This window comes from Mustelus asterias, chromosome 4 (genome assembly GCF_964213995.1).
Source record: "Mustelus asterias chromosome 4, sMusAst1.hap1.1, whole genome shotgun sequence".
NCBI classification, from domain to species: Eukaryota; Metazoa; Chordata; class Chondrichthyes; order Carcharhiniformes; family Triakidae; genus Mustelus; species Mustelus asterias.
The window spans coordinates 140,211,525-140,226,714 of record NC_135804.1 but is presented as its reverse complement, the minus strand read 5'-3'; the positions used below and the strand labels follow the sequence as shown (position 1 = coordinate 140,226,714).

Below are 15,190 nucleotides of genomic sequence, written 5' to 3'. Positions count from 1 at the left end.
ACAAAGATTGCCCCCGTAATGGTAGAGGTGTTACTAAATGGCCAGCCATTAAAATGGAAGTGGATATGGGGGCTGTGGTCTCCATTATTGGAGAGAAGATTTATAATCCCCTCCATGCTGGTATTCAGCTCCTGAACTTAGAAAGCACAAAGACCAGACTGACCACCTATGCGGGGGAACCATTGCAGATAAAGGGCATTTCGGCAACTCTAGTGACTTACAGGCAGCAGTCAGCTTGACTTCCACTCATCATTGTACAGGGATAAGGACCTAGTCTTATGGGGAGAGATTGGCTCCAACACACCAGACGGAACTGGCTGGAAATTTTCAGGCTGGGTGTGGGGTGGACTGAATGAAGTCATCAATAAGTACCCTGAAGTCTTCCTGGAAGGGCTTGGTAAAACAAAGGGAACTAAGGCTGAGATCTTTGACGACTCCAATGTTACACCTAAGTATTTTAGAGTGTGATCAGTTCCATAGCCCTGATTGGAAAAGTCAGAATTGGAATGCCTGGAAAAGCTGGGAATAATAAGACCCATACAGTTCGTGGAGCGGGCCACACCTGTTGTTCCTAAAGCCAGCTAAGTCGGGCTTCGTGGAGACATGGTGGCAGAGTGGCACAGTGGTTAGCACTGCTGGCTCACAGCACCAGTGAGCCGGATTCAATTCCGGCCTCTGGTGACTGTGTGGAGTTTGCATGTTCTCCCCGTGTCTGTGTGGGTTTCCTCCAGGTGCTCCAGTTTCCTCCCACAGTCCAAAGATGTGCAGGTTAGGTTGATTGGCCATGTTCAATTAATCCTAGTGTCAGGGGGATTAGCAGGGTAAATATGAAAGGTTATGGGAATAGGGCCTGGGTGGGATTGTGGTCGGTGCAGACTTGAATGGCCTCCTTCTGCACTGTAGGGATTCTATGATTAGCGCACTGTCCCAGTCTATCCAGCTTCTCTTTATAAGTCAAATCTTACAGTCCCAGTAACATCACATTTTCATATTTTTGACTTACTAAGTCTTAGAAACATAGAAAATAAGAGGAGTGGGCCATTAGTCCTTTTGAGCCTGCTCCACCAACCATTATGATCATGACTGATCATCCAACTCAATAACCTAATCCGCACTGCCCTCATATCTCTACATGTTCCATATAGTTTCAGGGGCACCCTGAAATGAAGGGAAGGTTAAAATCTGCAAGTGCCCCCTGTGGATCCCTCCCCTGATATGGCGATTGTGGGACCTCCCACCCCCAAGTTGCACTTATCAGTGTCTTCCATAATCTCTGTGATGCCCCCTGAGCAGAGAACACGCCGGAGGGTGATGGCTGCCAGAGTGCTTATCTCTGTAATCCCCTTCGGAGCTGAAGGTATCAGGTTTTTTTTTTTCTATTCGTTTGCGGCCATCACTGACTGGGCCAGCATTTATTGTCCATCCCTAACTGCCCTCCATTTCAGAGGGAATTTGAGAGTCAACCACATTGCTGTGGCTCTGGAGTCACACATAGGCCAGACCGGGTAAGGATGGCAGATATCCTTCCCCAAAAGGACAGTGGTGAACCAGATGAGTTTTTATGACAATGAACATTGGTTTCATGGTCATCATTAGACTTCTAATTCCAGATATTTAATTGAATTCAAATTCCACCACCTGCCATAGTGGGATTTGAACTTGGATCCCCAGAGCATTACCACTATGCCACTGCCTTTCCATATGTGGAGCTGTTGTAAATGGTGACATCACACTGGCACCCACTGAATATCTGGTGAGGGGTATTATTTGAGGGGGGAGGAATCCCAGAGAGATCGCTCACTAATGACATGTTAATATATTAAAATGAGCGTTCTGCAGTCCCGCCACGTGTTTCACACCACTCGCTGATGAGAGGCTGGGAAGATTGGAACACTGAAACTCGCCAGCACGAATCGCGCTTTCCGGATTCTGAGCCCACGCCGCCATTCCCGCAGACTGTGAGTTAGTGCAAAAATCACACCCAATATTCCAGGTGTGGTCTCACCAAGGCCCTGTATGATTGCAGCAAGACATCCCCGCTCCTGTACTCGAATCCTCTCACTGTGAAGGCCAACATACCATTTGCCTTCTTTACTGCCTGCTGCACCTGCACGCTTACCTTCAGCGACTGGTGTATGAAGACACCCAGGCCTTGTTGTACATTCCTCTCTCTCTCAATCTATAGCCGTTCAGATAATAATCTGTCTTTTGGTTTTTTTCTACTAAAGTGGATAATTTGCTTAGACATTTATCCACATTATACTGCATTTGCCCACTTAGCTTGTCCAAATCACACTGGTGCATCTCTGCATCCTCCTCACAGCTCACCCTCCCACCCAGCTTTGTGTGGAAATATTGCATTTAGTTCCCTCATCTAAATCATTAATATATATTGTGAATAACTGGGGTGCTAGCACCGATCCCTGCAGTACCCTAGTAACATACCAAGAACAATCACTGCAACCCTAACACAGGATATATTGAGTAGTTTGTTTGATTGTCAAATGTGGCATAGAATGCAACACTAAAACATTCAGACAAGGAAGATCTCGAATTCAACCCCTGCTCATGCCCGAGTTAACTGGTCACAATTAGGGTGCCATTTTCCTGAAGGGAGAAAAACCACGCAAGAAGCTACAAGGGATTGTGAACGAAGCCCAGTCCATCACACAAACCAGCCTCCCATCCATTGACTCCGTCTACACTTCCCGCTGCCTCAGAAAAGCAGCCAGCATAATCAAGGACCCCTTGCATTCCAGACATTCTCTCTTCCACCTTCTTCTGTCAGGAAAAAGGTACAAAAGTCTGAGGTCACGTACCAAGCGATTCAAGGGCAGCTTCTTCCCTGCTGCTGTCAGACTTTTGAATGGACCTACCTTATATTAAGTTGATCTTTCTCTACATCCTAGCTATGGCTGTAACACTATATACTGCACCGCCTCCTTTCCTTCTCTATGAACGGTATGCTTTGTCTGTATAGTGCGCAAGAAACAATACTTTTCACTGTTTGCTAATACACGTGATAATAATAAATCAAATCAAATTGAAGGGAAACGATGCGAGTAGGAATGCCATGGTTACTTCAGATTCAAGTGCCGAGTGGTTTAATGGTTAGACTGTTTTGTAAAAGCACCCTATCCAATGGCTTTTAAGAAAATCAGACAAATGAGAGAACAGAGTCATACTACATAAAACAAGCGACAAATATCACGGGATGTCACATGTCTGTGAGGTAAATGATTTACGACAATATACTGTACATTTGTTGAGCTAATCTGCAATAGACACTGATTAAATGTGTAAACATTTATTACATGCAATAGACATAAAACTTAATCCGTCATTAAAAATGGGGAACATGATCAGAATTCTACCTTTGGTCTCATTATGGATATAAAAAAGTGGTTGACGTGGAGAATCTAAACGTAATATTGAATTCAGTTTGCGGTGATTACAGTGCATGGTTCTGCTATTGCTTAAACACGGAAACTGACAGATCACAGGGCAATTTGTTCTAAAAATAAAATTTACCATTTCATACTCTGTTACAGAGGAGTGGAGACTAAATGAGTAATTCAAGTTTGTGCAATCCAATGAACAGGATGTTAGTCGATAAGAATTACCCAGTATTATTGCTTAGTATGAATACTTGTTCACTGCATCAGTTCAACCCTGCTATTCTTTGGTTCATTCATAATTTGCTTAGACTTCAGTGCTGGAATTTTACTGGCACACCCGGCCCAGAATTGGGGAAATTCAATTATGAGAATCATAGAGAATCATAGAATCCTACAGTGCAGAAAGGGGCCATTCAGCCCATCAAGTCTGCACCAACCACAATCCCACCCAGCCCCTACCCCCATATCCCTACATATTTACCCACTAACCCCTCTAACCTATGCATCCCGGGACATTAAGGGGCAATTTAGCATGGCCAATCAACCTAGCCCGCACATCTTTGGACTGTGGGAGGAAACCAGAGCACCCGGAGGAAACCCACGCAGACACGAGGAGAATGTGCAAACTCCACACAGACAGCGACCCGAGCTGGGATTCGAACCCAGGTCCCTGGAGCTGTGAAGCAGCAGTGCTAACCACCGTGGTACCGTGCCGCCCGGGGGCGGACAAGGCTCGCAGAACGGCATTCTCCGTTGGCCTCGGGTGGGATCTTACGAGCCTCGGGCGGGCGAGGCGGTAAAATTCAGGTTTCAGACAAGGTCATAAAGTGGAACTGTGCTGACCAGAGAAACTAAAGATCATCATTTACAAACATGGAGTTCAGTTTCTTGCTCTGTACATCTTTGCTTACTAGACTATTTTTTTCTTTTAATGCTGAGTTAATCTGTAAGCGTCAGTACTGTGGTACATGAGTGTTGCATTCTCTCAGAATCTGGGAAATTGATAACTGCACACTGCATGCCTGGGATGTACATGCTCACACATTCTAATCTCACTTCAGTTCGCATGAAATTGGCCATTTCCTCAGTGAAGCGACATTTTTCTTTGTTAAGGCACAATGTAAAATGCAAGTTTTTTTCTGGTCTTACAAATGATTTTAGTATCACTTCGCCCTCATGTCTGGTCTAATACTGGCACCTTAAATACCATTCCACTGTTTCTTGTTACCAGCTACCTATTGACGGGTGCAGTCAATGTCCACACTTTACCTCAAGAATATGAGGCACATAAAATGAAAAGTAACTTGTGTATTATCATGTAAATAGCTCAGGATAAGTCATTGAAGTTTGAGTCTTGCACATTGATAGTGGCCTGCCCCATTCACTCAATAAGGACCCAAGTTAGCTCAGTAAAAGATGCCATCTCCATTATTCAACTGGGCATCTAACTGGTTGATATGTTAGCTTAGTCTGACACAGACAGGAGAAACATACGGTCTTTGAAGTGAAAGATTCTTTTGAGCCTTGAGGTAAAAGGTCACTTGAGGTGAACAAATATCCTGTCACAGCCTCTGCAGACTGTTTCCTCAACCCCACCATTTGGTGCCTAGTGTGGGTCGGTTGGTCTCAAAACTCTTCTCTCTGATCAACCTCCGCAGTTCCTGGAGCTCCTCGGCCCCCAAGCTCTGGTCCACTCCTGGGCTGAGCCGATAGCTCATGGGGGACACAATGTAGCCATTCTTGTAGAGACAAACCCGTTTACAGAACTCGAATGTGCTGAACATCAGACCATAATAGGGGATGATCTGTGAATTAAGAGCATTGGTTAGAACAGGCGGGTAAAAGGGCAAAAGCTTAAAAATGAATAGACGGCTCTCCCCAACAAGCGTACTTGAGAGTCATATAGGTTTATAGCATGTAAACAGGCCCTTTGGCCCAACTTGTCCATGCTGCCCAGTTTTTACCATTAAGCTGGTCCCAATTGCCCACGTTTAGCCCATATCCCTCTAAACTCATCTTACCCATGTTACAGTCTAAATACTTTTTAAAATTGTACCCACCTCTACTACTATCTCTGGCAGCTCGTTCCAGACACTCGCCATACTCTGTGAAAAATTGCCCCTCTGGACCCTTTTGTATCTCTCCCCTCTCACCTTAAACCCATGCCCTTTAGTTTTAAACTCCCCTACCTTGTTTGGGAAAAGATACAACAGGTTTATTTGGAATCATGAGCTTTCGGAGAGCTGCTTCTTCATCAATTGGCCTTGCCCCAATTTAGAATTTTAACTTTTGGGCCAGACCTATCATTATCCATAGCTATCTTAAAACTAATGGAATTATGGTCACTGCTGAAGAAGATTAGGGCACACGGAGTTGAGGGTAGTGTGTTAAAGTGGATTGGGGACTGGCTATCCGACAGGAAGCAAAGAGTCGGAATAAATGGGTGTTTTTCCGGTTGGAGGAAGGTAACTAGTGGCGTGCCGCAGGGATCGGTACTCGGGCCGCAACTGTTTACCATTTATATAGATGATCTGGAGGAGGGGACGGAGTGTAGGGTAACGAAGTTTGCAGACGACACAAAGATAAGTGGAAAAGTGAATCGTGTGGAGGACGGAGAAGATCTGCAGAGAGATTTGGACAGGCTGAGTGAGTGGGCGAGGATATGGCAAATGGAGTATAACGTTGAGAAATGCGAGGTTATACACTTTGGAGGAAATAATAACAAATGGGATTACTATCTCAATGGAAACAAATTAAAACATGCTACCGTGCAAAGGGACCTGGGGGTCCTTGTGCATGAGACGCAAAAGCCCAGTCTGCAGGTACAACAGGTGATCAAGAAGGCAAATGGGATGTTGGCCTATATTGCGAGGGGGATAGAATATAAAAGCAGGGATGTCTTGATGCACCTGTACAGGGCATTGGTGAGGCCGCAGCTGGAATACTGTGTGCAGTATTGGTCCCCTTATATGAGGAAGGATATATTGGCATTGGAGGGAGTGCAGAGAAGGTTCACCAGGTTGATACCGGAGATGAGGGGTTTGGATTATGAGGAGAGGCTGAGGAGATTGGGTTTGTACTCGTTGGAGTTTAGAAGGATGAGGGGGGATCTTATGGAGACTTATAAGATAATGCGGGGGCTGGATAGGGTGGAGGCGGAGAGATTCTTTCCACTTAGTAAGGAAGTTAAAACTAGAGGACACAGCCTCAAAATAAAGGGGGGTCGGTTTAAGATAGAGTTGAGGAGGAACTTCTTCTCCCAGAGGGTGGTGAATCTCTGGAATTCTCTGCCCACTGAGGTGGTGGAGGCTACCTCGCTGAATATGTTTAAAGCGCGGATGGATGGATTCCTGATCGGTAAGGGAATTAAGGGTTATGGGGATCAGGCGGGTAAGTGGTACTGATCCACGTCAGATCAGCCATGATCTTATTGAATGGCGGGGCAGGCTCGAGGGGCTAGATGGCCTACTCCTGCTCCTATTTCTTATGTTCTTATGGTCCCAAAGTGATCCCTCACTAACACTTCTGTCACCTGCTCTTCCTTATTTCCCAAGAGGAGGTCAAGTTTTGCCCCCTATCTAGTCGGGCCATCCACATATTGAATGAGAAATTCCTCCCGAATACACTCAACAAATTTTTCTCCATTCAAGCCCCTAAAACTGTGGCTGTCCCAGTCAACGTTGGGAAAGTTAAAGTCCCCTACTATTATCACCCTATTTTACTTGGAGCTATCTGTAATCTCATTATATATTTGCTCCTTAATTTCCCACCGACTATTTGGGGGCCTATAGTATAATCTTATCAAAGTAATCGCCCCCTTCCTATTTCTCAGTTCTACCCATATAGACTCAGTGGGCAGCGAACCCTCAGAAATATCCCCTCTTAGTTCTGCCGTGATGTTCTCCCTAATCAAAAACGCAACTCCCCCTCCTCTCTTACCTCCTGTTCTATCTTTCCTATAGCATCTGTACCCTGGAACATGGAGCTGCCAGTCCCGTCCCTTCCTTAGCCATGTTTCAGTAATAGCAATAATATCCCAGTCCCATGTACCTATCCGTGTCTGAGTTCATCTGCTTTGCCTGTCAGGCCTCTTGCATTGAAATAAATGCAGTTTAATCTGGACTTTCCTTGCTCTCAGCCCTGCTTTTGCCTGACCTGTCTAGTACTAGGATTACTGACCTGCCTTTACACTATAACTTCCTACTCTCAGCTTCTCTCCTGTCTCTCTACTGCTTTGGGTCCCACCCCACTGCCAAACTAGTTTAAACCCTCCCAAGTGGCTCAAGCAAATGTCCCCGCCAGGATATTAATCCCCCTCCAGTTCAGGTGTAACCTGTCCCTCTTGAAGAGATCACCCTGCCCCAGAAGAGATCCCAATCATCCAGAAATCTAAATCCCTGCGCACTGCACCAGCTCTCAAGCCACGCATTCATTCGCCTAATCTTCCTATTCCTACTCTCACGAGCATGTGGCACCGGCAGCAGTTCAGAAAGTACTACCCTTGAGGTACTGCACCTTAGCCTTCTGCCAACTCTCTATATCCACACTTCAGTCACATACGAGGATGTTTTATATGGCTTGCCCATTACTTTGAGAGCTATAATATTCAGCAAGTTTATGTAACACCGATGGACGCAGTACATTAGAAAGCAGCGTGACCAGGTGCTACTGCGCTACAAACACCTCTTGGGATTGCAAAGAGGCTTCACGCAGAGATAATTCAAAAAGCTTTTCATCCATGTCTGTCTCTCCGGCAGCTGTTGATCAGTAGCTGCATCATTGTAATTTTATAAAACTCTCAAGCCCAATTCTCAGCTCCAGTCTGGACATTGTGACCACCCCACGTCTCTCCCGCCACACTCCACCATGGTAAATTCTTAAATAGCTCTTGCATATAATAAAATGAGTTAAACAAAAAAGCCTCATTTCGTGGAGATTGTAGACTACTAAACACACTTTGCAGAGCAAAACAGTCTGGTTATTATCCCCATTCAGAAGGCACACCAAGTGTATTGATACAAATCCTGGTGATAGGTTTTCTTTTTTTCTGATATTTACGTTTGCTCCTTCGACAGCATCTTCCAAACTCATGATCTCTATCACCTAGAAGGACAAGGGCAGCAGATACATGGGAACACCATGTTACACATTATCCTGAGCTGGAAATACATCACTATTCCTTCACTGCCACTGGGTCAAAATCTTGAAACTCCCTCCCTGACAGCACTGTGGATGTACCTACAGCACATGGACTGTAGCGGTTCAAGAAAGCAGCTCACCACCACCTTCTCACAGGCAATGAGGGATGGGCAATAAAATGCTGGCCTAGCAGCAACGTCCATGTCGTATGAACAATAAAAAAAAACAGGCTTTTCCAGGCATCTGAACTATTGGAACAGATTCAATTCCCACCACTGGTAATTCAATTCCCACCACTGGGTCATCATTTGTAACTCCACATTACAACCACACAGATTACATAATATTTCTGGAAATTTGATCGCTCTTCGTTTCTCTTCACAGTTGAATCTTTCTAACTCAGGGATATCACTTTCCTCCCAATTAATTATCACCCGTCCTGCCTTTCTTTCTCATTTTTGTTCCTCTATTATTGTGCATCATTCATTCAGAGACAATGAGGCTGATTGTCAACAAAGATGCCTTGGCCACTGCCAGTTTTTAAAAAAGGGCCTTACCTTAGGCAGCCGGTGCACTTGCCTGTTTCAGACAGTCAGCTTCTGGATTATCAGGGGGCCTATGGCATTGTCCGAAGCCTGGCTGCAATTTTTAGGGACACGTGGGAGAAGTTTGTTAGACACAAGTTCGGCCCACGTGTTCTGCTGGTGAGAGTCCTAAGCAACGGTGCGTGGCTGGATCAATCCTTCCTGCTCCAAGCACATTAAAAGTAGAGCTAAACTGTTCAGGTTGCAGATTGGCCAGTCTTGGATCGGATGGGGATAGTAAGGATTTTGGAACTAAGGGTGGTAAATGGAGATACGATGATAGATTAACCTATCATTTCAACAAACAAGTGTTCAGCATAGAAATAAGTGTACAGTCTAGGTTGATGTCATTCCATGTATGGTATTAGGATAAGTCTGGATTTGCATTATCAATTGCACATACCGCATTTAAAGTCAGTGTTGTCGGGGTAGCTGGAGGCATTGTCTTTGTGCCACATTCACTAGCCCTGAAGACACTTGGCTCTATTCTCCTCAAATGCCAAAATTGCTTGCTGGCAAAGACATTTCTAGAATTGGTGCAGACTCAATGGGCCGAATGGCCTCCTTCTGCACCGTAGGGATTCTATAGTCTATGGTTATTTGGATCTGTCCAAGGTTATTCCAGCCCCCGCCCCTCCCCCATCTTTTCCCGCCACCCATGAATTGGGATCCATCCTGAAAGCTTTGAGTTCAGATACAGATCAACTAACTGGGTGACGGAAGAGGTTGAAGGGCCTATTTCTGTTCCTATTTTGTCACGTCCTGGAACCTCTTCCTAAGGTGGAGACACTTGTGGGTGTCAACAGTCATTCCACTTTAATGAACATGAGTTGGGCCATCTTGTTGAAGTTAGAGTCATAGAGGTTTACAGCATGGAAACAGGCCCTTCAGCCCAACTTGTCCATGCCGCCCTTCTTTTTTTTAAAAAGCCACACTTGGAATACTGTGTACAGTTCTGGCCACCCTATTATAGAAAGGATATTATTAAACTAGAAAGAGTGCAGAAAAGATTTACTAGGATGCGACCAGGACTTGATGGTTTGAGTTATAAGGAGAGGCTGGATAGACTGGGACTATTTTCTCTGGAGCGTAGATGGCTGAGGGGTGATCTTATAGAGGTCTATAAAATAATGAGGGGCGTAGATCAGCTAGATAGTCAATATCTTTTCCCAAAGGTAGGGGAGTCTAAAACTAGAGGGCATAGGTTTAAGATGAGAGGCGAAAGATACAAAAGGGTCCAGAGGGGCACTTTTTTCACACAGAGGGTGGTGAGTGTCTGGAACAAGCTGCCAGAGGTAGTAAAAGAGGTGGGTACAATTTTGTCTTTTAAAAAACATTTAGACAGTTACGATGGGTATAGAGGGATATGGGCCAAATGTGGGCAATTGGGACTAGCTTTGGGGTTTAAAAAAAAGAGCGGCATAGACAAGTTGGGCCGAAGGGCCTGTTTCCATGCTGTAAACCTCTACGACTCTATAACATAGATTAGATCTATGCATAAATCAAAGAATGTCAATGTTTGAGATTAGGGCTGCTCCAATTGTCATTATTAAGGGCCCACATGTAGTTATGTTGTCTTACATCACATCGCACCCCAGCCAGGCTGCACTTTGAGTGCTGTGCACAGTTCTGATTTCCTAATTATTAAAAAAAGACACAGTGCAAGAACAATTTACAAGAATGATACCAGAATGGAGATATCTGCAAAGATTGAATAGTTTTCGGTAATCTTTCTTTAGAAAAGAGAACATTTTTGACCCAATGGAGGTCTTTTATGAATAAGTTGGACAGAGTAGATGTACAAAGAACAGTACAGCACAGGAAACAGGCCCTTCGGCCCTCCAAGCCTGTGCCACTCATTGGTCCAACTAGACAATTCGTTTGTATCCCTTCATTCCCAGACTGCTCATGTGACTATCCAGGTAAGTCTTAAACGATGTCAGCGTGTCCGCCTCCACCACCCTACTTGGCAGCGCATTCCAGGCCCCCAAAGGGGGTAGACAGAATGTTTCCAATTGTGGCAGAACTCAACCGAGGATAAGTACAAATTGGATACTATTAAATCCATCAGGGAAATAAGGAAACATTTATCTTACTCAGAGTGCTTAGAATGTGGAACCTATTCTCATATGAAGTGGTTGAGGCAAATAGCTTACGTGCTTTTAGCAGGAAACCAGGCACGTGCACGAGGGAAAAAAGGGAATAGAAAGATATGTTGAAATGTGGCAAAGGGAATGGGAGGAGATTCATATGTCGCACAAAGACCAGTACAGGCCAGTTGGACTGAATCACCTGTTTCTGTGCTGTAGTTTCTATGGGACCACCCATTCCTCTCTAAGAACAATGGTGTAATGGTAATGTGTAAACCAAATTGAATTTTGGGCCTTAGACGAGACTCCATTAGGAAGTGAGGTTGAGCGTCTGTTGAAGTGGAGTCCTCAGCTAAAAATCCAGACCCAGAAGCAAAACCCTAAACCGAGGCCTCAGATCAGAAGCTTCACATAAATAGAGAAAAAGCATCGTCAACATTAAAGAACAGTTTGTCAACATTCCTGCTCGATTATTCTTCATTCCACCTTCTAGATTTTAGTCCAACTCATGGAAAACAAGACCGCAAGAAACGACAAAGGGTCATGAACGAAGCCCAGTCCATCACTCAAACCAGCCTCCCATCCATTGACTCTGTCTACACTTCCTGCTGCCTCGGCAAAGCAGCCAGCATAATTAAGGACCCCATGCACCCCAGGACATTCTCTCTTCCACCTTCTTCCTTCGTGAAAAAGATACATAAGTCTGAGGTCACGTACCAACCGACTCAAGAACAGCTTCTTCCCTGCTGCTGTCAGACTTTTGGATGGACTTACCTTGCATTAAGTTGATCTTTCTCTACACCCTAGCTATGACTGTAACACTACATTCTGCACCCTCTCCTTTCCTTCCCTATGTATGGTATGCTTTGTCTGTGTAGCATGCAAGAAACAATACTTTTCACTGTTTACGAATATATGTGACAATAATAAATCAAATCAAATCAAATCAAATGGATTCAATGTTATTTGCTGCTAACTCCATGCTATGTACTCCAAAGGTCATGCAGTATTTTTAAAAAAACTTGTTGCAGATGTGACACCAGAACAACCTGATATTGACCTAACTGTGTCTGGATACTATCAGTGTAAATCCTCACACAGCAGTTAAAGCTGCTCTGGCAATGAACTTCATCCCAAGATTGGTGAGCCACTCACGTGTGGGTCACTGTGTACACTTGTACCTTAATGTGCAAGTTGCATCATGATGATTGATTTTGGCGTTGTTTCTCTCCATGCCTTTGCCCTCTCTCCCCTCTGATCGTCTTTTCCAGTTCTGTGCTGGCCGGCCTGTGAACTTTCACAGAACAGGTTTGTGGGGCTGATGGGTTGTCCCCTGTTCTGATTACAGAGAACAGGGGAAAATGGGGAGCGCAGGAACAGAAAACCACAAGCTACTGTTTCTTGCTGCTTCCACAGTTGAGGGAGGAAGGAAGAGGATATGGTGAGAAGGAGGCTTGCTTGGAACATTAACATTGCCATGGACCGAATGGCCTATTTCTGAGTAATCCTCCTAAGGGTTGGTAAGCTCTTCGACTCTGATGTGCATTACAGCCAAGCAACATGCTTTCATCAGCTGACGCGTGCTTTTCAGTTGGGCGGGGGGGGGGGGGGGGGGGGGGTGATGATGGTCACTGGGCAGTGAACAGGAGTGCAAACCCTGGCTGGTTTTATTTCCATCTCTAATCCAGACAGTAACTGTCCACCAGTAAACAAAATCCAAGAGTGATCAGCAACCAAATCATGGACACTCGTGATCCATACGGATTCAGTTTTGCACTGCGAGGAAGCTCTCAACGACAGAGCATTGGATGGAGCCATCATTCCCTTCTTCACATCTGGAACCTTCATTGGTCACCGTATGAAGGGTCATCCAGACTCGAAACATTGGCTCTATTCTCTCTCCACAGATGCTGACAGACTTGCTGAGATTTTCCAGCATTTTCTGTTTTATTGATGTTGGTTGAGGGTAAATCGTTTCCAGGATACCAGGTGGACCTCACTTGCTCTCCTCACATGGATGATGTTTACGTCTGTCCAAGACGACAGACAGGGCTCTGGTTTCATGTCTCATTTGTAAAGCAACAGCCCCCATAATCAGCACTCTCAATACTGCAGTGAAGTGTTAGCCTATTAAACTTTCAAACCGATGGACTTTAAGCTCAAGAGGTGAGAATACCAACACTGAGCCAAGGCTGATACATTCTGAAGGTTACTGAGCAAGGTAACTCTACAGGCATTTAGAGACGCAAGGGCTGATTAGGGACAGTCAGCATGACTTTGTGAGTGGAAAATCATGTTTCACAAATTTGATTGAGTTTTTTGAAGGGGTAGCCAAGAAGGTAGATGAGGGCAGTGCAGTTGATGTTGGCTACATGGACTTTAGCAAGGCCTTTGACAAGGTACCACATGGTAGGTTGTTGCATAAGGTTAAATCTCACGGGATCCAGGGTGAGGTAGTCAAATGGATACAAAATTGGTTTGATGACAGAATAGAAGTCTCACAACACCAGGTTAAAGTCCAACAGGTTTATTTGGTAGCAAATACCATAAGCTTTCGGAGCACAGCTCCTTCGTCAGGTGGAGTGGATATCTGTTCTCAAACAGTGCAAACAGACACAGAAATCAAATTACAGAATACTGATTAGAATGCAAATCTCTACAGCCAGCCAGGTCTTAAATGCACAGACAATGTGGGTGGAGGGAGCATTCAACACAAGTTAAAAAGATGTGTATTGTCTCCAGACAGAACAGCTAGTGAAATTCTGCAAGTCCAGGAGGCAAGCTGTGGGGGTTACTGATAATGTGACATAAATCCAACATCCCGGTTTAGGCCGTCCTCATGTGTGCGGAACTTGGCTATCAGTTTCTGCTCAGCGACTCTGCGCTGTCGTGTGTCGTGAAGGCCGCCTTGGAGAACGCTTACCTAAAGATCCAAGGCTGAATGCCCGTGACTGCTGTGGGGGAGCACATCAGCAGTCACGGGCATTCAGCCTTGGATCTTCAGGTAAGCGTTCTCCAAGGCGGCCTTCACGACACACGACAGCGCAGAGTCGCTGAGCAGAAACTGATAGCCAAGTTCCGCACACATGAGGACGGCCTAAACCGGAATGTTGGATTTATGTCACATTATCAGTAACCCCCACAGCTTGCCTCCTGGACTTGCAGAATTTCACTAGCTGTTCTGTCTGGAGACAATACACATCTCTTTAACCTGTGTTGAATGCTCCCTCCACCCACATTGTCTGTACATTTAAGACCTGGCTGGCTGTAGAGATTTGCATTCTAATCAGTATTCTGTAATTTGATTTCTGTGTCTGTTGCACTGTTTGAGAACAAATATCCACTCCATCTGACGAAGGAGCTTTGCTCCGAAAGCTTATGGTATTTGCTACCAAATAAACCTGTTGGACTTTAACCTGGTGTTGTGAGACTTCTACTGTGCTTACCCCAGTCCAACGCCGGCATCTCCACATCTTGATGACAGAAGACAGAGCGTGGTTGTAGAGGGTTGTTTTTCAAACTGGAGGCCTGTGACCAGTGGTGTGCCTCAGGGATCAGTGCTGGGTCCACTGTTATTTGTCATTTATATTAATGATTTGGATGAGAATTTAGTAGGCATGGTTAGTAAGTTTGCAGATAACACCAAGATTGGTGGCATAGTGGACAGTGAAGAAGGTTATCTAGGATTGCAACAGGATCTTGATCAATTGGGCCAGTGGGTTGATGAATGGCAGATGGATTTTAATTTAGATAAATGCGAGGTGATGCATTTTGATAGATTGAACCAGGGCAGGACTTACTCAGTTAATGGTAGGGCGTTGGGGAGAGGTATAGAACAAAGAGATCCGGGGGTACATGTTCATAGCTCCTTGAAAGTGGAGTCACAGGTGGGCCGAGTGGTGAAGAAGGCATTCGGCATGCTTGGTTTCATTGGTGAGAACATTGAATACAGGAGTTGGGACGTCTTGTTGAAGTTGTA

General features: G+C 45.1%; 1 protein-coding gene across 1 annotated transcript in view; it reads right to left on the bottom strand.

Annotated features, from left to right (window-relative positions):
* Nucleotides 1-3,081: 3,081 nt before the first annotated feature.
* The window catches only part of slc25a43 (solute carrier family 25 member 43), a 36,795-nt gene continuing 24,686 nt past the window's right edge, over nt 3,082-15,190 (bottom strand). The window contains exon 5 of the mRNA XM_078211809.1: nt 3,082-5,203. Within this exon, the coding sequence (XP_078067935.1) occupies nt 4,985-5,203 (219 nt within the window). The 3' untranslated portion in view covers nt 3,082-4,984. The remainder of the gene's footprint in view (nt 5,204-15,190) is intronic.